The sequence below is a fragment of the Mangifera indica genome, chromosome 13, assembly GCF_011075055.1.
Source record: "Mangifera indica cultivar Alphonso chromosome 13, CATAS_Mindica_2.1, whole genome shotgun sequence".
Lineage (NCBI taxonomy): Eukaryota > Viridiplantae > Streptophyta > Magnoliopsida > Sapindales > Anacardiaceae > Mangifera > Mangifera indica.
Genome location: NC_058149.1, coordinates 14,745,218 through 14,769,645, shown reverse-complemented (window position 1 = coordinate 14,769,645; position 24,428 = coordinate 14,745,218). Strand labels below are relative to the sequence as shown.

The following is a 24,428-nucleotide window of genomic DNA, read 5'->3' as shown; positions in this document are numbered from 1 at the left end:
GAAAATTAAACAAAACCGTGTTTCACCCGCATTCCCCCAACAGCCAACCAACAAGCAAGACTCTAGCATTGCATCCACGCCAAGGCATCTTCACAAATCGAAACCCCACCTTCTTTCTGCTTTTATTTTCGTCTTTTCCCACTTACCTTCCACGGACACTATATATATATATATGAACCTCTCCTCTCCCACCAAGAGACTTACCATAGGCGAAAATGGAGTCACAATCAATTGCTGAGCCTGAGGGTGTTGTTATTACGCTTGACTCTGTGAGGGAGTCATTGATCAGACAAGAAGACACTATTGTTTTTAATCTTATTGAGCGAGCTAAATACCTGCGTAACGCTCCTCTTTATGATCTTTCTTACGCTTCCATTCCTGGCTTCTCTGGTTCCTTGTTTCAATACATTTTTTCTCAATCAGAGACCCTTCACGCTACGGTCAGTAATTTTTTATTCTCTTTGTTTTCTCCGTCTTGGAACTTGCGTTGCGTACAAAATATGTGTGCTTTGCTTTTATGCTTTAGCTTGCTTTCTTTCATTGACAAATGATCAACTGGGCTGGGTCAATTTTGTTTTTAAAGGTCTTTTTTTTTTTATTTTCAACTTGCAAAAGTAATCCCAGCCCAAAGCTTTTTTGCGCGAGAAAGTACAATTTATGCGGCTTCATTAGAATTTAAGCTATAACCAATAGAGACTTACTTACATAAGAGAATAATATGTTTGTATATAATAGAATTATCATTTACAAACCAAATAAATTGTTATTATTAAACAAACCCTACGAGGTTTTTTATTTCTTAAGAAATCTTAAAACTATTATGAGGTAAACTCGAACCATGGGTAGCTTTTAACAGTAATTAGTATCTAATGGGTAGCACCTTATCCACCTGTTCTATCATTGTGTGTCAGCATAGCAAATTATTTGTTTACAGTACTTTTTTGTTAACAAATTATTAGATGGGCCCAATTTGTTTGTTTATGTTTAATCAGTTTCGGATTGTTAAGAATGTTATGCAGAGCAAATGAATTTTGTTTGCAATAGAATTTACTAACAAAAATGCTAAATGATCTGTTAAGCAACAGGCTGGGAGATATGAAAACCCAGAAGAACATCCCTTCTTTCCTGTTAATTTACCAGGCTCACTGTTACCGCCTCAAAAATATCCTCAGGTAAGCTAATTATTTTCCGAAACTTGCGTTTTTGCTTCCTGTAATTTTACTTTTAAGAATTAAGTTTTTTCTCAACTTTTGGACTTATGCCAATTATAGATTTTGCATCCTCCAGCTGCTTCTATTAACATAAACAGTACCATATGGGATAAATACTTCGATCAATTGCTTCCAGTTTTGGTTGCTGAGGGTGATGATGGCAACTATGCATCAACTGCCACCAGTGATCTTAACTGTCTTCAGGTAAAGAACTATTTTGTTTCTTATCAGTTTGCTTTGGGAGGTAATAAATGAGTATCCTCTTCAAGATGAAGAGGAGGTCATGATTTGTTATGTTAATTGCAAGGAGTAAATATGATTTTGTTAGGAACCAAGCAGACAGATTAAAAACAGATATTGGTGAGATTTCAGTCAATGAATCTGAATTGATTCAACTAACTTTAAAATGGATGAGAGTTTCTTATTCCTTTACACACAAAACAGTAACAAAAAGAAGAATAAACAATAAATAACTTTCTCTCCTAGGCCTGACTTTCGAGAGGCCAAAATTTCTCCCTAATTTGTCTAGCATTCAAGAGGCTTGACTCTCTTCACTTTCACTGACTTTCCAGAGGCCAACTCTCTCCCTCAATCAGCCAAAGACTGCCCAAAAAAAGTTCAAATTTTCCTTGCCTCCTTTCTTCTGAAATCTCTCTCTTATACTTGGCTGTATATGCCTTCATAAATTGTATTCATAAATGTCCATGTTTCCCACTCTTATTCTAGCCTAAAACTGCCTTTATAATTCCCCCCTTTCCACCTAAATATGAGTCCTAACATATTTCTATTTATGTGCAGGCAATCTCCAGAAGAATCCATTATGGAAAATATGTAGCTGAGGTTAAATTCAAGGAGGCCCCTCAAGATTATGCGCCTTTGATTCGTGCTCAGGTATTAAAAGTTTCTTGTTGAGCACTATAGTAGTTTCCTGCTAGTCAATATTTGTGTTTTCCTCCTGAAGAACCGATTAGACTTGAAAGTTTTCAGGATCAATGTCTAACATTTTCTGCCTCAACTACTATCTTTTGCAACTTTGTTTGTAGGCATATAGAATCTGCATTATATTATGTTGCATTTGATGAAATCTCAGGTTGTCCTCCTATGGCATGTGGATGGTGTCTTTTTTTTATTACATGATTCAGTTGTCCTAAACAACGACTGAATGAAGAAATTGTTAGGTGCTATTGGGCACCTCCCACTCAAAAGCTATCCCAAAAGTGCAACAACTAATGGTTGGACTTTTACATCAACCAGTTACTCTTGAGGACTCTTAGGTGGAGTTGTTGCAATCAAGCTTTGATACCACTTATTGGACTCTCTCACCTCAATTTCAAGGGGCGACACTTTCATCACTATTATACAATAACATTGACCTCTTTCCCAACCAATATGTGACAACCCAACATAATTTATGAAATTCTTTTCCTACTTCCAATATCTTACTGTCATTTAATAACTTCAGACAACTCGTCAATAATTTTGCATTTCACTAAGCCAGTGTTCTGGTTCTCTCAGGATAGTGATGCTCTAATGAAGTTATTGACATTTGAGCATGTAGAAGAGATGGTGAAGAAGAGGGTCGAGAAGAAGGCAAAGATATTTGGGCAACAAGTGACTCTTTGCGATGATGGCACAGAAGGGAAGTGCAAGATTGATCCATCTGTAGTTTCTAAGCTCTATGAAGATTGGGTGATGCCTCTTACCAAGGTTGTTGAAGTTGAGTACCTCCTCCGCAGACTAGATTGATACATCTCCTATTTTGGTTACTGTTAGACTCATTACCCGGCCTCATTCATGCTGTAACAGAAATAATCTATTGGAAATGGCTGATGTACAGCCAGGCTATTCAGTCATGTATGCTTAAATCTATTCGAGCAATAAAATGCTAATACCGATACATTGCCAAAGGTATTTCTTCAACCATAATGACTAAATAATTGTGTTCTGTTCTTCCTTCAAGAAACAACTGTAGTGATCACAAAGTTATTACTCACCCAAAGGACGACTGACACTTTGTTTTGGCTCTGTACTCTTACAAAATGCATTGGTCTCATAACTCTCTCAATCTAATTGTGTTTTGACACGACACTTCCTGTTCCTTAATAAGGTCAATTTGGGTCGTGCCAGTATGGTTATAATTCAGGTCGGGTTCTAATTATGTGTTTTCAGCATGATTCTAATTTGGTCGTGTTTGATTTGACAATCTTCTAACCCTAAAACTTCTCAACTTTTGAGCAAAAGAACATTTTAGATTATTAAAAGCCATCAATTTTGATAATAATCCCCAATAATTTTTATTACATTTAATATGACAACGTTAGCTTAAGAATCATCAACACAAGCAAAAGCAATCAGCTCTTTCACGGCATTTACTATTATAATAGATTGCTTTCACTGAACTGGCTAGCTCCAACATCAAGCATTTCATCAGCTAGCATAGGCAAGACCTTCACCCAATTCTTCAACTGGAACAGCATATGGCGAGTTCCAGTCAGCATCGAAAACTTCTTGAAGTTGTGCGACAATGACAGGATTATATGTTCCAAAGCTGACACCAGCCGTTGTATAGAAGTAATCCCAGACAAGATTGCTGGTACTAATATGAGCTCGCACATCGCTAACAGCATATTTTCCATGATTCACTCGGGAAAACCCTGGATATATATTTCCTGTATGGGTTCCCTTTTGAATAGAAGGTCCTGTCAAGTTGTAACCAGGTACCTTATAGTACTTGATCTCGACTTTCCCGGAACATTTGTTGTACTTTGAAGAAGAGCAAAGGACATTGGAGTAAAGAAGGTGTTTCAGATATTGATCTGTGTTGTTTATAAAATGTGCCCAGTATGCTACCAAAATCTTCACTTTTGCATGCTTGGAGAAGACAACCTGTTATTCATAATCATAATTGGAATAAAAAAGTTCATTTTTTGGAAATTCTCTTAACAGACACACAAAATTATATTAGAAAAAAAAATATGAATCTTCCATTGATAATTTTTTGAGTAAGCTTCGAAAAGCAATGATACCAGAAGTTACCTGTGATATTGTAGAGGAAAGGGATGACCAATAAACTGTTTGCTTCACATATTGTGATTGACCAAGCCAGTCCATAGTACTAATTCTAAGGGTTGCCCCATTTCCTACAGATCTAATTGTATCCACCCAAGCTTGTTCATCAGCCTGATATCTGCCAAATGAAAGCTGTAGACCAAAAATAGCACCATAATGGGTAAAATATAAAACTTATAAATAGTAAATAATAGCACATGTTCTTGGATGGGTCGACAGAAGCCTCACTCATCAATTCTAGCTAGAGGAATCAGCAAATTGCTAGAAATAAACACACATCATTTTTATTTTCCTAGAGTTCGAGACATGCTTCTCTTCCATGTTCTTTTTTGCTTACAATTCAAAATGACTTTTCTAAGCATGTACAGCTAAGGATTATTGCTGTTCTAAATGCAATGCTATAAAGCCTCTGGAAAAAAAAAAATGCACATCCAAGTTCAAGATAATGCTTTAAATCTCACAATACGCATTAAGATTATTTTGTATCTGTGCATAACTGTTTGTATATAAACGTACACCCAATCTTCAGATAACACTTTGGATTTTGTGGTATCTGAAAAATATTGTTGTCTAATTACCTCTGGTGGAGCAAATGAGAGATAACTACGTTGAGGCTGTAAAGTTGAATAATTGCGTCCAGGAGTGTCAATTTTCATTTTAAACATGTAAGGATCTGACAGTATTGGGTAGCCATCTACATGCGGAACATCCACAGATCTAGGAAGAGGTGACCTGCGATTAATAAATTTTAACAGAATCATCAAACTGTTTTTTCATTGTAACAGACAGACAGTAGCTCAACATTAAGGGGACAAGGCTTTCAAATGAACTCATTAACATACTTGCATCTATCTTTAGAACTGAGAAAATGAGACCAACAGGGAACTGTTCTATTAATCTGCCACTGTTGGTCTGATATATTTCTTGTGTAAGCTGAAGAATTAAGAGATCCAAGCTTCCATAGGTTATCAAAGTAAGCCTCGACCTTTTTAGCCATTCTTGGACAGTCAACAATATAAATTCCAACTTCCTTCACCTGTAACCATTTGATAATCAGGACATAATGCCACACTGTTACCACAAAGCAGATTTGTGAACTCAACCACAAGGAAGAAATTGGACAGATGCAGGAATCAATGTGCTGATTTTCCTCCAAATATATAATTAAAAGAATTTAAAAAAAAAAAAGAATACTGTGTACCTGAGTCAGAGATTTCCAATCATTGTTAGCAGATCCAATATACACATCACGGCGATCTGATATCCAAACTTTGGTGTGGATGATACCTGAACCCCACCAATCACTGAGTAATAAGGTCACATTCTGCACATTAGGTCTGCCTGAAGCAAGGTTTGATGGTTCAGTGGTGTAGTCAGGATACACTCCTGAATGCTGCAATAATCTGGAAAGATAATGAAATTCACAAGCAACACAAAATGGTCTTTTTTAGTGTACCAAATCAAAATTAACAAATATAGCTTTGCTAGCATACACAAGAGAATGGAAGTTTCTTTAAGCTCCCCTTTCCCTGGAAACCAAAGAAACGAAAGGCTAATTCACACTCCGACCAAATATCAATCACAAATTAACCCCAGATAGCATTATATTTATAATTTCATATCTACCCTAAAGACTATCAGCTAGTCTATAATGAAAGCAACTACACCATATGTGTGGCACAAACAATCAGAACCATTCAAAAGTCACCTTCGAACTTAACATTTTTTTCTTGAATAACTACCAAATAACTTGCAACTAATGTCTAAGCTTCATATCCCACAAGCGACATCAACATTTCAATTCAAGTATTACCTTATACTAACATTTTGGTTAGCGGCATTCTCCAGGGCCTGGTAAACATCAGACCCTTCTTGTGCACCAAAACTTCCATATCTTTCTCAGAGTAACCATAATCCCCTGAGCGAGGATCATCTGGATGAGCCAACAGCTGCCAGTACTGAGCTATTATATCTAGTTTCTTCGTAGAGTTTCCAGCCATCCACTTCAACACATTCCCTGTTCAATACAATATGAGAACCCAATGACAGATTGCAGTTAAACCCATAAAAGAACTGAAACAAAGTGAAAGACTTTGATTCCTTTTACCTGTAGAGAGAACGCCAGGAACCCGTTGCAGGTGGAGCATGTTGGTGGGTATCGATTGAACCACCCATGCTTTGCACGAAGACGAGGAGGAGGAGACACTGGGCAGAAAAATATTGAACAAGAGAAAAAGAATAAACGATGACATGATTATGTATCTAGATTTCATCTTAAATTACATGAATCTCTTACCAGTTATCTCTCTAATTCACAGTACATAATCTCTCTAACAGACAAGTAACGATAACAATGGTAATGAAATCTCTATCACCGAAGCAGAAATGGAAAGTCAACGAAAGTACAAAACTAGACCTTTTTATTAGGCATGTGAATTTGGCGCTCCAAACCGGGTTCTCTTACAAGAATGAGATTCTTTGATAGTATCGGGAACGGCTAAACCCAGTAGAGTTGGACAAGGCAGCAACGTTGGTAGACATACTTTAAATCCGACTCCTCTATTTATACCCAAGTCAGGATAGAAAAGCAGGGGAAAGGGACTCTTTCTTCTAGAGAGGGGACGAGGATCATACAGAACCAATTTGGATCAATTTAGTGTTTCCAGTATATAGCCTGTCTTTGTTCTCTTACCATCCCTACTTTTATGAATAGATCCATAGATCCGAATCCAACCTTAAGTATAACTCGCATTCAAGTTTAATTTGATCATATCTTCAATTAGTTCAAACAAATTTAAACTTAATTTGATTATTCAACTCAAATACAGTTCAAATAAACAGTAACTCTCATTAACTTATATAGCATAAATATAATTAGACTTTATTTGAATTATTTAAACTTAAATTTTGTTTGAATGGAACTAATCAAATTTAAATCAAAGATTATATAAAATTTGTAAGTTTGGTCAATTAGCTCTTTCAATAAACAAAATATGATATGTGAATTTGTGATCAAAAGTTTGACCATATTACCTTGACCAATGATCCACCGTCTAAATTCTTTCCAAGTGACAGTATTTAACATTAGTGAAAAGTTTCGTTTTGATTCATAAGAGAATGTGTTTCCCATTAACAAAAATACACATATATTACTGCCAATGTACCGTTAAAACCTCAAACTGAATACACACATGTGAACTTCAAAGAGTCAATTCAAGACCAGTTCAAACTGAACCTCAAACTCAATAATTTTTTACATCTAAATTCGATTGAAATTGGACTCAAAGTCAAATATTCAGATCTACAAAACATAAACTGCCCTTTAGAATAACTGAAACATGAACTGCCCTCTAGTTAACTAGTGTTATAATATAATAGATAATCTTACATTAGCAATTAAGAGCTGTTAGAAAGAGAAGGCAGTGGCACTCAAAATGAAACCGATTACAAATTTCTGCAGAAGAAACTCTTGGAATACGCATGCTTGCAAGATACAGTGATAAACCAACATCAACTAGAACAAAAGCCTACCATTTTTTACACTTACAATGCTTTTGAATTTTTTTCACCTGTTCGTTTCATGTTTTAATCCATCTCCTCTAAGATATGGAGTGCCTCCTGTGTCTTGAAGATGAACCAGAAGACTTGGTATCCCCAGGAGCCAATGAAGTAGGGCTTTGTGAACTCCCAGATGTCTCAGAGCTCCTGTTTTCTCCATGCCCTTTACCCACAACCCACAACTTATCAAATATTCTTCTTGACCTTGATGGTAACAGCTGCACAACACTTATGCCATTTTTGCTGTTCTTCTTAGTTAGTTTTCCTTTCTTTGGGAATTCCTCGTCTTTTATCTTCATTTGACTCATCTTTTTCTTGACGGATCTTTGGTTGTCTTCCACTGCTGCTTTCTCCCATTCTTCATCTGTGTTTGTTGTAGACTGTGAAGCATTGCAGGCATTGTTGTTAGGGGCATGAACCCCTGCAGCGGCTCTAACCTGCTCAAAAAAGAGAACTTGCACCACAACCCGGAGCGGCAGTCGTTCATTTTGTGCTGCATGCATAGATGCATCTATCGTCAGTTTTCTGACATCCATCAGCCCACATATCTTTTTTCTTTCAGCCTTTGTCATGCCAGGGTGCTCCTGATGATATATAAATAAACCAGCCCTTCATTATGAGTAATGTACTATGTTATCTTTAAAATATACTAAGCTCTATGTATAGAATGAAGTGTCCGTATAACTAAGACACAAAATATGAGTGTGCAAAGCTTTACCTTCAAGTACTCATCAATGGCTCTGTACAGTCCATCATGAATTGGTCTTCCAGCATCAGGAATTGACAGTGACAAGTTGATGAAACTGGAAAGAGAAAGATTTGGGTCATGTGCAATTTCCATGAGATACACATCAATCAGTTTACCTACAGCCAACAAAGATCCATGCCCTAAAACAAAATCATCAGTTCCCTTCTCATTCCTCTCTATGTCTAAACCCTGACTTGACTTTTCCTGCATCATATATCGGTTCACAATGGAATGCACCAATTCGACATCATAAAAAGTGGTCTGAGGTGACCGTGCTGGGATTAATAAATCTTTAGCAGAAGCGTCATGGAACTTTAAACTGATCCTCTTAACCAGATCTTCCCTTGATGAATCATCCACACCAATCAAGATGGCCACTTTCAACAGTTTCAGCAAGAAACTGCACGAACAACCGACACCTTTGTCTGACGGCAATAAGCAAACAATTGTTTCCACCAGAAATTTGTTCCTTCTGCTATGAGCATCTGAAATCAATGTATCAACAGAATCCGGCAACCATCTAACTGCATAGGTCCTCAGTGCCTCCCCAATTACAGAACCATCCATCCTTCCTTTAGATTTCACAGTAATCATGACTCGCTTGTAGAGATCAATCTCCAGCTCACATATATCTTCGACCCACCAATCCTTCGGAACAGAGTCATTTTTCTCCCCAATCTTTACACGTTCCTCAATTATTTTATCAGGCACTGATAATTTCCTGTTATATGTGTATGACCAAGTAATGTTTGAAGGATCCACAGAGGTTTTAGATGCAATGGAATCTATACATCTTCCAACAATTTTTAGATTTTCAGACCAGGGAAGAAGGGATCTAGTGGTTTGGAGAACAATAATGGAATCTTTCCAGCTGCGGAAAATACTGGAATTGAGAAACACTTCAATTTTAAAGATTAAATTTCCTCGATCTACATCCTCAGTCATCTCAAGATAATCAGCTGCGCAACGAGCAGCCACAACATTGTATGCATTGAGAGTAACAGTCATTCCATAGCAGAATTTCGCACAAATTTCAAAGGCTTTAGGCCCACCAGGAAAATCAACCACATTGATTTCATCAGAGTTTTCCTCACTGGCTTTCTGCACCAGTTTCTGCAAGCGATTGCTCTTCGACAAGAGTGGAAACTGCAAAGGCATATAAAGGAAACAACTTTATGAATCAAAGCACACCATGCAGCCGAACGAAAGGGAAACATTATGAGAATACAAGATTAAAATAACTTGAAACAGAGCATAATACTTAAGTACTGTCACTTGAACCATATTATTAGAGTTAAAACAGTATTATTGAGTTATCAGGCAGTTAATAGAAAGATGACATAAAGAATCTCGACATTCAGAAAGGTTTAAACTGTACAAAGGGGAATCTATACCTTATGAAGATAAAACTTCACTTCACCAACATTTATGACAACATCCGTAGCCAGTTCAGATGTCACATACCTGCATAAGAATATAAATCACACTAAGCACAAAAAGAGAGAAAGTGTAGGCCTATCAAAACAATTGAATCTAATGTAAGAAATCAGTAAAACCCACTATCATAGAAAACATGGGCTAACATTCACAGCATGACAATTTCATACTCATCTCCAAGCAGCTCTAAGTTATCCATTCAACATGTTAATCAAGTAGATGCAGACTCATTTGTAACATTTTACATATCTAACCTTTTTGCTAAATAGTTAGGGGCACTCTGCAATCCAATGAAATGAGACTAAAACATTACAGATTCAACAAATGATATAAGCTTTTAGCACTTTGAAAGCAGGGAGTAACCAAATATTAGACCTAGGGAACTACTTGAAAAAATTTCAAGCAACAAATAATTAGCCCAAACACTAGTAGTTCAGTCCCTCCTCGGCTCAGATATTCAGTACAAGTTTTTAAGAGGCAAGGACCAAAAAAGAAAAAAGTTGAGTTCTAGTAAGCTCAATAAAGCTATGATTCTATCCCTTTTTAATTGCCATACCAAATGACAGTCTAAAGATCAGTAATCTTCTCAATTATCATTAACATGAAGAACAAGCTAAGTCCTTTATATCAAAACCATATTTCTGGAATTTTACCTTATTCATTACAGTAAACAAACTATAAAATATCATACACTAAAAGATATCCACATTCTAATAATCTAATTAACAAGCCCAGCGATTACTCTAAATCTACCAACCATCTTAACATGCATTTGAAAGGTAATACACAGGTAGGAGGTAAGATCACTCCATTATTTAAAAAAATTTCTTGTGACAACTCAGCAAGGTGATACTTAATACTATTCCATCCCACATGCAATAGTTACTATCTCAAACAGTAAGATAAATAATGTGTTAAACCTAAGATTTGTTTGAAGATCCGATCATTCTGTATAAAATAGGAAATGTTAATCGTATTGGAACAAAAACAACTGTTTACATAGAAGAAACTCACAGTATAATGATTAAACTCCTCCACACTTTATGCCTTTACTACATTTTGGACCACCAAACAATCTTCAAAAAGAAGACAGTTCAACCACTGGACCACCCCAGATGCCCTTCTCTCATCTCTTTTTTAAACGATCTCTACTCTCACCCATCATCATACAGATTATATTAATCATATTTGTTCAAAAACACCCATGTGGTTAAATTGTTACCAAGTAGAAAGAATATTTAAGAAACAAATCATGATTTCCAGAAAAAAGAAATGAAAACTTAGTTAAGCTCTCATTTTCTATCATTGAAGTGGTAATCTCCATCAAGTAACACACATCACTGTTATGCAAAGCTAATATCAGAAAAAAGATAACAATAAATAAATGATTTAACCCAAAAAAAAAAAAAAGAACCTATATGCATCTATGTGTAACAAACACAAGCTTGAGTTCACCTACAACAAACAGATTAAAGTTTTTTCATTTGGAAACAAGCAGAAATGAATAAAAATTAAAGGGTGGAATTGAAAGTATAATGAAGGAAACAGAAACAAAAGAGTAAAGCTTCAGACCTGATGCATTTGCCATCAGCTCGAAAAGCATCAGGCTTGGAACCCAGCTTCATAAACTTCATTTTGTCCCGAAACTACCCTAAAATTTTCTTTAAAAAACTGCAGCAAAAACCTTCACTAAAGCATATAAACAACAAGGCTCCTGCTTTCTCTGAAACCACCCATCAAGTCCCTTCCTTGTTGTCGGATTACAACCCTTTCTCTCTCCGTTAATCACCGAACTAAGACAAACCCAGTTGAAGAAACCAAGAACCCAGACCACAAATGGCTTCTCTTTTTTTCTCTCTCTCTTATCCCTCTCTATCCTAACATAAGACTGGACTCCAAAATCAAAAAACAGCTCCCTTATCACATCTCCTACAACCCATAATCGATTAAGAGTCTTTCTGATGACAATAGTCAATACACAATACTTAACGACGCTTAAATCCTCAAACAAAAACAAAGCTTTAAGGGGTAAAGAAAGACCATGAACAAATGAAAAATAAAGTAAAAGGTATATAGCGTCAGAAAGAGAAGAAGAAGAAGAGAACAAACAACTCTTTCTCTTTTCTTTCTCTTTCTCTACCTATATCTCACATCAAATCATAAATTCTCGCCGCCTTTGCTTTAAATCACCTTGATCCGCTGAAGATCTTCTCTCTCTTCTCCACCCCAATCACTCACTCCCTCCTCGCCTTCCCTTTCCCGAATCTCAAAAAATAAACGTGATGAATCATAATCCTCCCAGTCCCATCTATCTACCTATCCATCTCCTACTCTGACACTCCACTCTTGTCAAGAAATGAAAGCCTTTTGTGGGGGTGTTCGTGGCTTCTTCGTGGCAATGTAAATATGTAATGTAATGTGTAGTGTGGGGTGAGGCCGAGCGTAGGGGGCTACTATTTCTTCTTCCGCTTCTTCCACTGTGTGTGTGTGTGTGTGTGTGTGTGTGTGTGTGTGTACAGGGTGGCTCAGAGAGGACTTTCCTTTGCTTTTTATGCCCTTAAAGCACGCCACCTTTTTTATTTTCCTGTTTTGCCCTTTTTTTTCATCTTTATTCTCCGTTTTGGGCTTTGTTTCTCTTTTTAGTTTGCTTTTGTTTCTTTCCCGTTTGACGCGTTGCATTGTCTTTTGACTTTTTAAACTCTAGTAAGTTGGCTGTGATCCGCCGTTGCATCTGTATTTTACGGTTCTATGATCACCTGTTATAATTCGCCACGTGTCATTTAAAAGGCTCCATCTCACTGTACATGACTTAAATCAGCTCAAACTTAACTATAATATTGAATCGACTCTACATTGAGTTAAAATTGATCGAACCAAAGATCTTGTTTCTGCTCCCAAGCCCTGGGAAAAATAAATCTTCAAAGTTCGAGCATCCTTCGATAATGAAAAACTTTTAAATTGAAATTTAAACTCGTTTGAATTAAACTTTTTCAGATAAAAAATTTAACAATGATATTTTTTCTTGAATTCATCATAAATGAAGGAGAGTAATAAATAAAATGGTACATGAACAAATAAATTTTTTAAATTTAAAAAATAAAAAATCATCGCTTCATCCAAATCTGGATGGAAAGTAGTCATTCCACCCTGAAAAAATTGCATGCAATGGGTGAGTGATCGGTATTAAATTTAAGGGGCTTCATGTTCCCATCATAAAGCTATAAGAAAGCATGGCATGAAATAAATTTATGAAAAATTGAAATCAAGATCTTTCTCAATTTGATATGTCATTGAATAGAAAGCCATAATGAACAATGTAGGGCTTCTTTTGCATCCAATTGCAGGCAGGCAGCATATAGAATAGAAATATATTACCTAGTACATTTATCTATCTGTTGAGAGAAAGACTACGAATATAAAATTATTAATAAATAAAAGTTTCCACCAAAAAGGCAGTTCTATCTATAGTTTTTGAAATGAGAGTATACCTCTTTTAGATTCTACATGTATTACTAGACACTACAATAGGTGGATTCAATCCAGTTTTTCTTAAATTAGTTTGAATTTGGTTTGATTGAAATTAAATTATAATATCAAATTGAGTCAAAATCAATTAAAACGATATTATCTTTATTTGACTAGTTAAAATAACGATGTTTTGATTTGAATTCATATAAGATCTTGAAGCTTCTAAAATTCATCTGGATTGTAGTGATTGGCTTTTTTTTTTTTAATTTAATAAAAAGTTTTAAGTGGGTGTTCAATTTAGAGAGACGATTTATCTAATATATAAGAGATAATTAAATTAAATTATAATTATTTTACATAAATCAGAAATTTTCCTCAATACAACCACGGTTATAATTGAATTTAATAAATAATACTGCATTTTCCAGTTATATTGAACATACAAAACAAATAATTTTCACTCAAGGGTCCACAGTTTCATTTCAACGTTGCAGAATGGACCGGCAAAGAAAGAGAGACACTCATATTCAGCATTTACTGGAATGGAGATAGCTAATTAAGTACAAAATAACTGGATTCCTCCATGCATATTGCAGTAGTTAAATTGACTGGAAACTCAAGTAAATAAATACCCAGAAAGAGAACATGTTGAGTTTCTGTGCATGCATGCATGCATGCATGGCCAGAGCAGCAGGTCTTGAATTAAACTATATATATTTGGATGTTTTTGTGCAGTGCAGTGAAGTGTTTCAAGCTAAAGGGACCCAAAAATGGGCTGGTTCGAGTTAGGTTTAAATCCTAAATAACCGGTTGGAGATATCATTGGAAGTCGATGGCGTGATAAATAGTATCATGGATAAATAGTGTCTTCTGGCAAGATAAAAAATATCATTGATGGAATAATAAATAGTATTGTTGAAGAAGTATTTGAGTCAAACTTGAAACAAGCTATCAAACTCGCTTGAATTTGGTTCGAATCAAGCTGGATATTAATTCGAGTCAATGGCTAGCTAGGTGAAAAGTTAATTCTAAACGTGTAGTGCAATGTAGTCCTGGTTAACGCTAGATTCGAGTCTAGTTGAACCTGAATATGAACTGGCTTGAGTTTAATTCAAATCATAAATGATCAATTCTAGTTCAATCTTGAACTCATTTGAACTGACAAAAAATATTATGAAAGATCATTAACAAAAATAATATTTTCAATAAGATGAATAATATTACCAATAAAATAAATAATAATGCTCGAGAGGGATGCGTATTAAACTCAATCTAAACTATCAAATTGAATAAAGCCGAATACCAATTTAGTTCAAATCGAACTCTAGTCCCAAAACCAGTCCCTGAGAGCTAGGTAGGTGGGCAGAGAGAAGTGGGGGAAGGAGAGGGACCTGGTTTGTACATGTGCACTTAATTGGGTGATAAATATGAGTTGGACCATAGCTCTTTTTATTCATCCTTTACAGCTGCCTCATTATTGTCCCATTCAGCTACTTGTCAACCTTTACCCCCAGATTCCTGTAATTCTACCACCACTCAACTTTCTTCTCTTCAATGTGATTTTCGTCTCTAATCATCCATACACATTAATAAGTCTTTTCCCTTTGAATCTTCAGAAAAGCAAGAATTATTAACATAGGTAGACTTTAACTTTTATATATATATATTACCTATTATTACCTATATGATAATGTTACATTATCGAATACTTGATATACACTTGTTATATTTGTTTTTGATAATACATATTTTATGCATTAACTGTGAGTATTAATATGTATAAATAAATTGATATATCATCAAGTTAAACCTAGACATGGGTTGACTCAAACTTGACTCAAATTCATAATAGAATGACTTGACCTTGGTTTGAATTTGTTGAGATAGGATTTAGAGAAGAAGTTCATTCTTGACTCGGGGCAAAAGTTAGATGCTTGAATCATATTTGTGACTCATTTGTGTACTTGAATTCATAACTCATTTTAATAATGGACAACACAAAATCATTTTAATTTTCAGAATAACGTCATTTTTCAATCCTTAAAACCATGTTGTTTTAACAATGTAAAAAAGATATCATTTTGACAATCCTTAAGCTCGACTCGCAAGTTAGAGCAAGTCAAACTTCCCTAACTTAAGTTTATCTCAATATCTAGATGAGCCAAGAACCTTGTCTTGTGCTCGACACATGCAAAAAATTGATCTTTCTTAAGCCGAGCTGACTCAACTCAAGTTTAATTCTAATCACATAATAACACATCAATTTATTTATATTCATAAATACCCACGGTTTATATGTGTCATACTACTCAATTTTTTTTTAGCAATACTACAAATGTTAGTTTTTATGTGTGTGTGTGTTGAGAATGATTTGTAAGTGTGGGGTTGAGGAGAAATAAAGGTATAGTTGAAAGAAATAGGCGTGAGGGGAAGCCATCAAAAATAAATGATGAAGGAGAGGAAGAAGAGGATTGGGTCCCAAGAGTCATAATGGACGATAGTGTGCTTTGGTTGGCAAGTTATGGGGAAAATGGGGGACCAAGTAAGCTCCCTTTATGGCCAAAATTAATTGGGTTCTTAGAATATGTTCCAAATTTTGAGTGACAGTGGTGGGTGTTTTGGGGTTTACAAGTTCTAGATTCTCTCCAGGTTTTATGCTCTTAAAGCTAGACAGGATTGTATGTACAACCTACTAACTCATATTTCATCATCTTTTGCTTCCCATTTCTCTCATTTTACACCAACCAAGTATCTGTGGAAGATACCCATGTCTATAAAATTGAAAAATTAAAAAAAAAAAATATTAAGAAATAAATTAAATTTGCATTTCCAGAGTCAGTGAGGTACACACCACTTAATTTCCTAATCAAATTAACCCAAATTGAATTGAATGTATAAGGATAGATTCTTAGCAGGGTGGATTTAAGTCAAATTGATGAGGAAAGCTTGAGCTCGAGCATAAGAATTTTGTAATGTCAAGATCAAGGAGTTCAGGGGTATTCAACTTGCCTAATTTGCAAACTTGAAAAAGTTCGATACAAATAAACTAAAATAATATCGTTTTGATTTATACACCGAAAAATGATATCATTTTAATCAATTTTGGTTTGATTATAGTATCGCATTGAGCATAATTTAAGTTCAGTTTAGTACTGTAATTGAATTTGAACTCGACTCCTCTTAGTTGAGTTAAGCTCGAACTAATTTGAAAGGAGTTCGTAGAGCTTGAGCCTAGACTTAAGCTCCATTCTTTCAAATCGAGTTTAATTTGAACTTGACTTAACTTAGTTCATTCCTAATTGTTAGTAATACTTGATTGTAACAAGTTGGTACGTCACAAAACCTAAGTTAACTTATATTGAAAGATTAGTCAAATTAGATTTATACGTTAGAGTTAGATTCGATATGAGTTATTTGAGTTTGGATTTGATTTCAATTAAATGAGTTTTGTTTAAAATGATCCAAATATTCGAGTTTAATTTAACTTATATTGTATGTAAAGTTAAAAATATTGATTTCAAAATGAGTCTCAATTTATCAATCTCGAATCAACTCTTTTGGATTTAAATCAATTTTAAACTGACTCTTTTTTATTCAAACTTATCTTGAGTCAGACTTTAATTAATTTTAACTCAGATCGAATCTAACCTAAATTAAATATCAAATTCATAAGCTTTGAGCAAGATGATGAGGAAAGACTCTATATCTAGGGTGAACTGTGTTTGCAATAGAATTATAATTTGGTTTAAAGTTGGTCTAGGGCATAGCCTCACCATAAAAAAAAGCAAAGCTTTAAGTTCCCTGTAAATAAAATAAGACTACATACTTCCTTTCAACTGTTGGAGCTGGTGGCAGCTAGCTGGCTCAATGATGCCAACAATGCCGAGACAGGGAAGGCCGCGTAAGTGTGCCAATGGCCGAGCAGCTAGCTCGATCGTTTTTAGGCGATTCTGCACTTAGCTCTAAAGCAAGCATGCATGCATGGCAAACTGAAATTCGCATCGCCTTTTCTGCAGATATTGCCATTAACATCCCAACAAAAAACTTTCCCGTCTTGCCTCCATCATGAAAGCAACTAAGCGGGCTGTGCAGTGTTGATTCTATCACACTTTAATCTCATGCAACTCTCAAAGTGATCTTTTAACATGCCGTCCTTTCACACAAACAACGACAAAGTATATATGAGATCACAAGTTGACTTACCATACCAGGCATCATTCATATCTGTTGTTGGGGTGTAGAGACCCAACATGCCTAAAGGATATATATCCCGGTAAGGTCGGTTCGGAGTCATTGTGAGGCATAGTCCCTTATATTTAATAGATCTAGACACAAATTGAATTGAATTTGAATATAGTTTGATTCAAATTTATAATGATCAATTCGATCTTATTCGAATTAGTCAAAAATGTTGTAAAAAAATTATTGGTGGGATGAATAATATCACTGACATAATAAATAATACCGTTAGAAAAAAATTTAAATTGAACTTAAATTAAATTATCGAATTGAAACTCTAACTCAAATTTAACTTAAATCAAACCAAACACAAATTAAGTTGCTAAGTTGAAATTATAGCTCAAATTTCGTTGATTCAGCCCATATCAAACCTCTAAAATTTAGGGTTCTATTTGTAATTATGTTGTCCTAAAATCAATATAAATATGTGGTTATATTTTCAGTATCTTATAACATTAAAATTAATAAGAAAACCTAATGCGGTTGTGGACATGAACATTATTAGTGGAACAATATAATCTTTTTTTTTTTTTTTTTCACTCTATTGGAGTTTGAAGAAGGCAAACAACATTCTAATTTATATTTGTAAGGAAGTCAGGTCAAATAAGTTCAGTTCAAGCCAAGTATTTGATTCATTTTTATAAAACAAATCAAGTTCAAACTGATTAGTATATTCTAACTGAAGTTGATTAGATTGAATTTAAAATTAAATTATTTTCAAATTAAATTAAATTTTAACTCATTATCTTGAACTATGCTTTTTTTCAACTCAGTTTGAATCGAATCTAATACTACATATATATATATATATATATATATATATATATAGTTTTGTTACTGATAAGATTCTAAAGAAGAATACAGCCCAATTAGGTTGGGCCCAACGAACTATAATCCAAGAGTAGAAGAGACGCTTGATGGGCTTTGTAAGGCCCAATTGGGTCCACTAATTAAAAACTAGCACAATAGAACTTCATTCCATACAGACTGGCTAATTAGGTGTACGCACACGATTAAAAGAAGTTGACTAAGACACGTTACGTGGCAAAATCAGAGGAGATCATGAAAGTTCACCGTACCGAATAGTCCGATCTAGTGTTCAGTGCAGTCCAGCCCCGGCTTTGCTCCCTTCTTTCATTTATAAGCACAACAGATCTCCTTTCTCTAGCAACAGACATCCAATCAAACAAACGCCATGGATTTTCGAAGAAGATCCACGACGGTCGCGGCTGCACTTCTTCTTCTGCTTCTCAATCTCATCCGTGGCTCCTTCTGCTTCTACCTACCTGGTGTCGCTCCCGAAGACTTTCTCAAGGTCAACTTTCATCGTTGATTTCTCTCTTGATATTGTCTGATCTGAATCGATTCTTTTAGATTCGTTTTAATTGTCAATGATTTGGTTGCTTGCATGGAAATCATTTTAGGTTTTAAGAATTTATTGATATTCTGTTTGTGAAAGTGAAAACTATTGATTGATGATAGATATGGTGAATAGTCACTTTCTTTGTTTTCTACTTCCTTGTCATGGTTGTGGTTCGACGTGTTTCGATATTGCGGTAGCAAGCTTATCTGAATTTGTAATTTCCAGGTCTTTCTAGGGTCAATTTCTTGCCATTTAGTAACAGTTGAAATGACTTTTAAGAGCTTTCGTTGTTGGTGTACGAAAAGTCGTGTGTTATCTGTGAATCTATAATGCCGGCCAAAATGATGTTCGATTATTAGTTGATGTGAAAAATATTTGGATTGTGTACGAAAAGTCGTTAAGTTATTATTAGTTGATGTGAGATTTGTGTACGAAAACTCGTTGAGTTATTATTATTATTTTTTTGTTGAGATTATGAATTCTTGATATTCGCCTAATGTCAATAAGAATTCATTGGATAATGGCTGTGATTGAAGTTTTATTTTGTTTCGGATGCAGGGAGATGAGTTGAAGGTGAAAGTAAACAAATTGACCTCTACAAAGACCCAGCTTCCTTACTCTTATTATTCCATTCCTTACTGTCCGCCAAAAAAAATAGTGGACAGTGCAGAGAATCTTGGGGAAGTACTTCGTGGTGATCGCATTGAGAACTCTCCTTACGTGGTTAGTTTCTACTGAAACTACATGTGTCTAAGGCAGTGCTTCATTTTATGGTTACTGGAATTTTTATTGGGTCAAAATTATGCAGTTTAAAATGAGGGAACCACAAATGTGCAATGTTGTTTGTCGGATTGTGCTTGATGCCAAAACTGCAAAGGAATTCAAGGAGAAGATTGATGATGAGTATCGTGTCAACATGTATGGGACTGATTTACTTAGATATCTGAATATAGCTTCATATTGAATTGAGATTTGTGTTGAAATTGCTATTCTAACAATCTGTTACGCATAATACAGGATCCTTGATAACCTTCCTCTGGTTGTACCTATAAGAAGGATAGATCAGGAATCTCCAACTATTTATCAGCTCGGCTTTCATGTTGGTCTGAAAGGCCAATATAGTGGGGTATGTCCTTTATTTATCAGCTGTGAAGCTCCTTTTTCTTTTTTCTTTTTTCTTTTAAGGCCCCACTTTCTGCTTATTTTTGTATGATTAAAACAGACTAAGGATGAAAAGTATTTTATCCACAACCATTTAGCATTTACTGTCAAGTATCACAAAGATTTGCAGACTGACTCTGCAAGAATTGTGGGATTTGAGGTTAGACCATTCAGGTCAGTTCTGGGTTTTCTTGTTGTTTACTGTTCACTGTTATACTTATGTTGATATTATTTATGATGATATACCTCTGTAATTTGCAGTGTAAAACACGAATATGAAGGCAAATGGAATGACAAGGTTCGTTTAACAACATGTGATCCTCATGCCAAACACACAGTTGTTAATTCCAACTCTCCTCAAGAAGTTGCAGAGAACAAAGAAATTATATTCACGTATGATGTTGAGTTCCAGGTTTGTTTCTCTTGTTGAACTTTTTAACTGTAAATGGCATTAATTCTTTTTTCTCAGCCACTTGAGGATCAAAATTTGGCTCATAACACTCAGCATGAGTTAGGAAATCTGTGTTTCCTTTTAATCTGGACTATCCTGGCAGAAAAGATTGCTGAGCTTAATTTTATTTATTAAATCATTCCCATGTCTCATCGACTGAAATGTCAGTGGCAGAGAATGATGTACTCCTTTCTAACAATTTGATATCTATACATTCTCATCTGTTAATTGTACTGTTATCTACCTTACAGGAAAGCGATGTGAAGTGGGCTTCAAGATGGGATGCATATCTTCTCATGAATGATGACCAAATACACTGGTTTTCTATTGTCAATTCTTTGATGATAGTTCTCTTCCTTTCTGGCATGGTGGCTATGATAATGCTACGGACACTATACCGTGACATTTCTAAGTACAATGAACTTGAGACCCAGGAAGAAGCTCAAGAAGAGACAGGATGGAAACTCGTCCATGGTGATGTTTTCAGGCCCCCCAGCAATTCTGATCTGCTGTGTGTCTATGTTGGAACAGGTGTTCAATTCTTTGGAATGTTACTTGTTACTATGATCTTTGCCATTCTTGGCTTCCTCTCCCCTTCAAACCGAGGTGGGCTCATGACAGCCATGCTCCTTCTTTGGGTCTTTATGGGCCTTTTTGCTGGTTATGCCTCAGCTCGTCTGTACAAAATGTTCAAAGGATCAGACTGGAAGAAAACAGCTTTTAGAACTGCAGTCATGTTCCCTGGAATTGTCTCTGCCATTTTCTTTATCTTGAATGCTCTCATTTGGGGCCAGAAATCATCAGGAGCTGTGCCATTTGGGACAATGTTTGCTCTGATCATCTTATGGTTTGGTATATCACTTCCACTTGTATATGTCGGTAGTTATGTTGGTTTCAAGAAGGCAGCCATTGAGGATCCTGTCAAAACGAATAAAATCCCACGGCAAATCCCAGAGCAGGCCTGGTACATGAACCCAATCTTCTCAATTCTAATTGGAGGAATCCTTCCATTTGGAGCTGTTTTCATCGAACTCTTCTTCATCCTTACCTCAATCTGGCTGAATCAATTTTACTACATCTTCGGCTTCCTCTTCTTGGTATTCTGTATCCTCGTTGTTACCTGTGCTGAAATAACCATCGTGCTCTGCTACTTCCAGTTGTGCAGTGAGGACTACCTTTGGTGGTGGAGGTCATATCTTACCTCAGGCTCCTCAGCACTGTACCTCTTCCTTTATGCTACATTCTACTTCTTCACAAAGCTTGAAATCACCAAGCTGGTTTCCGGGATACTATACTTTGGATACATGCTGATTGCTTCTTATGCATTTTTTGTCCTAACCGGTACCATTGGGTTTTATGCGTGCTTTTGGTTCACTAGGCTCATTTACTCATCGGTGAAAATTGACTAATTGATGCAACTTGAGGTAGTGGATCAGAGTTTTCTTCCTCTTCACTTCAACCAGATCATCACCTCAAGGTCAGATTTGAAAGTAACGTATAATTATGCCCTTAAGATGTAAACTTTTAATGCTCTTTTTTGAACGGAGACGAGATTTTCAGGAGGCTTGTGATTATATTCAATCTTACATTCTTTTTAGCTTCATTCGTATTCATTTGGTTTGATGATATTTGAACTTGTTTAAATTCAAGTGTTAGAATACCTGTTTGTGGGTGCTACGGAATTGAAACATTTGCTTATCAAACATATAATAATTATGAATGGATTCAAATTAAGTCAAATTGAACTTAGAGTTTCATTTGAGTTTTGTTTAAATTCAAAATGATTAATTTGATATTGAGTTTGATTCTCGAATTGGTAGAGACAAAGAAAAATCATTAAAGAAAAAGCATTAAGGTTACAAGTTTCCACGCGACGGTGCTACTGCAACAGAAGTGTTCGATCTGAGCTAAGATGAGAACAAAACTACTAAAACTAATAGATATCGAAACTCACTAAACGGACTACTCCCGACGATGAGTGTCCTCTGGCCCTTGCGGTATTAGCTGTCGCACTGGCTACACCATAACGGGCGTCAGCTGCAGGCTTTTTCCTTGCATATAATGTGAAGTATACTACAGTTAATAAAGAAGCCAGCAACCGCCATGGTGGTAGTGGGGCTGAATGGTAGTTTTGGTTACCATGCACTCCACCGTTAACATAATCATCACCGATAGTTTAAAACTCTTATCAGGTTAACTGGTTTAATTGATTCTATCCAAACTTGGTAATTTGCTTGGTTGGGCTAATAAAAAATATTTTTCCCTCAAAATTTGGGTTAAAATAGTAATTTGATCTATCCTTGAAAACTTCAGTTTTCACACAACTTTACCGCCTTTTTCTGAAAAATTAACCATTACCTCCTTGGTAATAACGTACAGAGCCCACAGCCTCGGTAACGCCACGCAGGCCTGTCCTGTCCTGATATTGTAACGGCTACTTCTCTCATTTCTTCTCTATAAATTCAACACAACGAAACCTTCAAAAACTGAAGAATCCATCCCCATCCTCATTTCTCTCCCTTCACATTTCATTACCATAGCTTCTTCTTCAATGGCGACTTGTCTGCTCCTCGCACTTCTTCTATTCTTCAGCTTCTGTGAAGCTAAAGATATCGTGGTTGGTGGCAAAATCGACGCATGGAAGGTACCTTCTTCAGAATCTGATTCTCTCAATCACTGGGCTGAGCGTTCCCGTTTCCGAATAGGAGATTCTCTCGGTAATCACTAGTTCTTTCTTTGCTGCATGTGTAGGGATGCATACGAATCCAGTTGAATTGTGTAGTATTTGATTCAAATTCAGCTCGATTTTACACACACACACAGAGTTTGAGTTTGCTGGACTGATAAGATTTTAGCTCAAACTCAAACTCGTGATGGAAATGGTACCTTTCAACCTCTTAATTTTCAAATGGGTAATAAATAATTTAAAACTTTTGAGGTTTATTGATACTTCACATAAATCAAATCGTGAACTCATATAATTATTAATCTAGACAACATCAAACTCGAATTTGGTTCAAAAGCTCAATTTGAACTACTCAAACTCAAACTGAGTTGAATTGCGAACTGCCTACAGGTAGTTCGGCATGTTTTCAACCCTGTATATATTGATATTTGTCCCATTTTTCTTTTTTTCCTACCAGTGTGGAAATGTGATGCTCAGAGAGACTCGGTGTTGCAAGTGACTAAGGAAGCTTATGCTAGCTGCAATACTTCGAACCCAGTTGCAGAATACAAGGATGGAAACACCAAGGTGGAGCTGGACCGGTCTGGGCCCTTCTACTTCATCAGTGGAGTGAAGGGAAACTGTGAGAAAGGTGAGAAGTTGGTTGTGGTGGTTCTGTCTTCAAGGCACAGGCTCATTTCTCCGGCACCTTCTCCAGCGGAGTTTGAGAGTCCAGCCGTTGCTCCAACAAGTGGTGCTTCAAGCTTGAAGGGTGGCTTGTTGGTCGTTTTAGCTGTTCTAGCTTGGGGGTTGTTCTAATTCAAATTGCAACCTCGGATGTATTGGACATGGTAGGAGCTTTTTGTTTATATGTTCTAGGGATCATTTCATTTTTTTCTTGCTATATGATGTTCATCCTCGGCTGAGATTTATAGTTACATAAAATTCAGTTTGCCAATCTTTTCTTCTTATTTTCCTACCATTACACAAAAATATCAAATATTCACCATGAATCCAAGAGTTTCTGTAACTCACTCCATGGACAGAACACAAGACAT

General features: G+C 35.8%; 5 protein-coding genes across 6 annotated transcripts; 3 read left to right on the top strand and 2 right to left on the bottom strand.

The window, feature by feature from the left end:
* Positions 1-3,131, top strand: LOC123193918 (chorismate mutase 2). Of its 2 annotated transcripts, none has more exons than XM_044606995.1 (5): positions 1-440; positions 1,080-1,172; positions 1,272-1,415; positions 2,010-2,102; positions 2,727-3,131. In XM_044606995.1, exons 1-5 carry the CDS (start codon positions 216-218, stop codon positions 2,955-2,957), a joined length of 786 nt encoding a protein of 261 aa, XP_044462930.1. In that variant the 5' UTR covers positions 1-215; the 3' UTR covers positions 2,958-3,131. The 2 variants fall into 2 exon arrangements, with proteins under 2 accessions (XP_044462930.1, XP_044462931.1); XM_044606996.1 differs by having other exon boundaries at positions 10-440; positions 1,086-1,172.
* A 332-nt stretch (positions 3,132-3,463) lies between these two features.
* On the bottom strand, positions 3,464-7,045 carry LOC123193916 (phospholipase D Z-like). Its single transcript, XM_044606994.1, is given in 8 exon segments — positions 3,464-4,097; positions 4,248-4,412; positions 4,859-5,012; positions 5,123-5,316; positions 5,482-5,683; positions 6,094-6,166; positions 6,169-6,297; positions 6,388-7,045. Coding segments are annotated over 8 exon segments (1,542 nt in total). The 5' UTR covers positions 6,554-7,045; the 3' UTR covers positions 3,464-3,638.
* Positions 7,046-7,612: 567 nt separating this feature from the next.
* LOC123194971 (BTB/POZ domain-containing protein NPY1-like) lies at positions 7,613-12,544 on the bottom strand. Its single transcript, XM_044608481.1, has 4 exons — positions 11,596-12,544; positions 9,981-10,050; positions 8,557-9,732; positions 7,613-8,422 (listed from the first exon to the last, which is right to left on the bottom strand). Exons 1-4 carry the CDS (start codon positions 11,655-11,657, stop codon positions 7,880-7,882), a joined length of 1,851 nt encoding a protein of 616 aa, XP_044464416.1. The 5' UTR covers positions 11,658-12,544; the 3' UTR covers positions 7,613-7,879.
* A 6,292-nt stretch (positions 12,545-18,836) lies between these two features.
* On the top strand, positions 18,837-22,308 carry LOC123194543 (transmembrane 9 superfamily member 8). The gene is made up of 7 exons (XM_044607784.1): positions 18,837-19,045; positions 19,652-19,816; positions 19,902-20,011; positions 20,111-20,219; positions 20,316-20,428; positions 20,516-20,666; positions 20,957-22,308. Exons 1-7 carry the CDS (start codon positions 18,926-18,928, stop codon positions 22,112-22,114), a joined length of 1,926 nt encoding a protein of 641 aa, XP_044463719.1. The 5' UTR covers positions 18,837-18,925; the 3' UTR covers positions 22,115-22,308.
* An 852-nt stretch (positions 22,309-23,160) lies between these two features.
* On the top strand, positions 23,161-24,328 carry LOC123194545 (early nodulin-like protein 1). Its single transcript, XM_044607787.1, has 2 exons — positions 23,161-23,422; positions 23,849-24,328. The coding sequence occupies exons 1-2, from the start codon at positions 23,257-23,259 to the stop codon at positions 24,187-24,189; spliced, it is 507 nt and encodes a 168-aa protein (XP_044463722.1). The 5' UTR covers positions 23,161-23,256; the 3' UTR covers positions 24,190-24,328.
* Positions 24,329-24,428: the final 100 nt, after the last annotated feature.